General features: G+C 34.4%; 1 protein-coding gene across 1 annotated transcript in view; it reads right to left on the reverse strand.

The window, feature by feature from the left end:
* Positions 1 to 294: 294 nt before the first annotated feature.
* PPAT (phosphoribosyl pyrophosphate amidotransferase) overlaps positions 295 to 2,999 on the reverse strand; it is a 130,394-nt gene continuing 127,689 nt past the window's right edge. The window contains exon 11 of the mRNA XM_019526145.1: positions 295 to 1,426. Within this exon, the coding sequence (XP_019381690.1) occupies positions 1,251 to 1,426 (176 nt within the window). The 3' untranslated portion in view covers positions 295 to 1,250. The remainder of the gene's footprint in view (positions 1,427 to 2,999) is intronic.

Raw genomic sequence — 2,999 nt, forward strand, 5'->3', positions numbered from 1 at the left:
GTCCCTTCCAGCCCAAATGTCTATGAAATCTATGAAAGGTCAATATACAGAAGAAGCCAATTTTAAAATAAATTGCTGTCAATTGTCTGGAAAAGTGACGTATATACAGAGCATTTAAAGATATGTAGAAATCCACAAATTTTATGAAAGTTTAATTGTTCCTTTTAGCAACTGTTCACATAGATGTAGGTTACCTGCAACTCTGTTCAATTAACACAATGCATTTTGACTCTTACATCTTCAGTTGACATAATATATCAACATGTTCTCAAGTTAATCAAAAATATTCTTTTCATGCTACCTTAAAAGCTGATATAAAAGCACACATTAGTTCAGCCTTCATATTTTAAGAAGTTATATTAAAATAATAAAATGTTTAGGGGAAAAAATCATCAAGTTTGAAATGCACGTCTAATCTTATTGTGACTAATTTCTGCCAACAGATTCCACTGAAATAAATTAAAAACACCAAAAGATTGTACAAATTATGCTGGTTATTATTCATAACTTTAAACTACACCGACTTACAGAGCTTTCTGTTTAGAATTTCCATGAGTCTTCTACTTTTAAGGCCACATGCCATGAAGGCAACATTCACTCAACATGATATATAGATTAGATGTAGCTACATAGCTTAATTATAAAGACAATTTACCATATAAGCAAACATTTAGGCACTTAACTTGTTCTTTAAAATCCAATATTCCATAAAGGGCTTAATAAGAATTGCTGGGAAAACCATTAAAAAAAAAAGAAAAGAAAAATAAACTTTCTAGAATCTGCTATTTTGTCCAAAACAGAAAAGCAGGCTTCACATTATTCTTTGCAATACTGTTTGATAATTCTAAAGTTCATTTTATGATCCAGGATCTGTATCCTTAGTTGGTTAAATTAACCAATTTTGTCTATAAAAAATATTCATCTTCCCAAACAAGGTTTAAAAAAAAACCTCTTCAGCTGGAACAGCTATGTATTTGAAAATATTTTGGTTTATACACTGTCACATGTCAAAAAAGCAATGCTGTTAATCAAATCTGCCTAATTTTATATTTTCTCCATTTAGGTACTTATATGGTTATCACCATAAAGTTATTGGAAGTCTGTAAAGATTTATTTCAGTTACAGCAATTAGACAGATATAATAGACTTTAAGTGGTTTGCTAAATGTAAGAGCATGTTATATGCTATTAGGTATAATGCATTTCTCAGTCAAAAATTACATTTAGCATGGTTGCTTGTGCATTAAAATTTCACCATTCGAGCTCTACAGGGTATTCTCCAGTGAGACATGCTATACAATGACCAATCTTTCCAACACATGACTTATTGGTTTTAAGGTGGTTTTCATTTTCTTGCCTGGCTTTAATACTTTCTTGCACAGATGACACCAAGCCTTCAACAGAAAGATAAACCACACTGTCTGCTCCTAAAAAAACAAGACACAACACAACATTAAATTCTGCTTTGTTGGTAAATAAAATGAAACAGGGCTTGAAAATGTAGCCATGTGGGTTCTCATCCAGTGGGTCTACCTTCGCCAGGGTTGGGAAGGTGTCAAGCATTCACAACTCATTTTCCCTCCCATATTTCTAAATGGTATTTTGATTTCTTTATGCGTAGATGGATGGGGAAGGTTTTTGTACAGAAAATGTGGCAAACCACTGTACCATTCAGATTATTAAAGTGAAAATGCAACACAGTGGGTACATCTACATGCGTCCCTATGACGTTTATGTTGCTGCCTTTTGGAAGTAGTAAATGATGGCGCAATAAACAGCCCGTACTGCACCATGCATGGTTATTTTTAGCTGCTACATCACTGTAGCAAAGCGCTATAACGAGGAAGTGTGTTGCTATGGCAATGTAGCTGCGGCATCACGGTTAGTGACCACCGACACTACGTTGCTGTAGCAGGTTGCTATGGCGACAGAGCATCACATGTAGACACACCCACTGAGACTTTTTGAGTGTGTCCAGCAAGATTTTGAGTGTCCAGTTGTTCTAAGAAAAGTTCTTGTGGCTGTTTTGGCACTCGGCATAGCATGTCCCCAGAATAGAGAGCATCCAGAGCTCTCCGTTTCTTACCTGATACAGGGGTAATGATGAAGGGATGCAGTAAGTGGTTTATGCAAGTCTTCTACCAGCAGCGGAGTATTTTCACCTTAGGACTTTAGTATCACTTTCCCTAACTGCTTTGTGAATGGCTATTGAAATAAAATCCTCCAGCAAAAATTATGCTTTGTAGAAAAATCAATTGTAGAAAAATGGCTTATTAGAAGATTGTGACTTCAATGCTAAATTAGACAATAGCAGCTAATACTTATAGTGAAAAATCTGTTAGTTTAAAGACTTTTAACCACTGATGTATTTTTTTAAACCCATAAATTCTTAAAATCATTGCTACTGTGCAAGATTATGTACAATGCCCACTCAAGTCATTACATGCCTACTGTTGCCTACATGATAATGAATATGAGTTATTTACCACACTGTAGATAACAATGCAAGCACTTGGTTTTTTTGTTCTACTATAGTATGTAATATTTGCAAAAGTAACCTATTACTTTTTTTTGTTGGCTTCAAACTCACAGTTCCAAGAGAAACCTTGCTATTCAATTCAAGAAAAGTATTTATACGTGCTCTAGAAATTGAATTTTAAGGGAAAAAAGTAGGATATTATAAGTTTAGTCACGTGGTCTATTAGGGAGACTTCACAAACAGCTGATAATTGGAATACAGCTCTTAAGTACAAGCTATACTTTTCATCACAGTTCTGACTGAAAGTGGTCTGAAATTCTGTATGCCGCATCTCATCCTAGGTAATATTTTACTTCTGGATTTTTGACAGGAATAAAAAAAAACAGAGCTCTGATGATACAGAGTATTTACAGTTTATTTTTAAACATTCATTCTGCTGCTTTGTATATTTTTTTCCAAGGAGGAAAAGCTACAAAGTACAGCGGACAAAAAACATACTTGGGGTTGATGCAATTTCCCTG

The sequence above is a fragment of the Gavialis gangeticus genome, unplaced genomic scaffold, assembly GCF_001723915.1.
Source record: "Gavialis gangeticus isolate Ggan-Ray unplaced genomic scaffold, GavGan_comp1, whole genome shotgun sequence".
Taxonomy (NCBI): domain Eukaryota; kingdom Metazoa; phylum Chordata; order Crocodylia; family Gavialidae; genus Gavialis; species Gavialis gangeticus.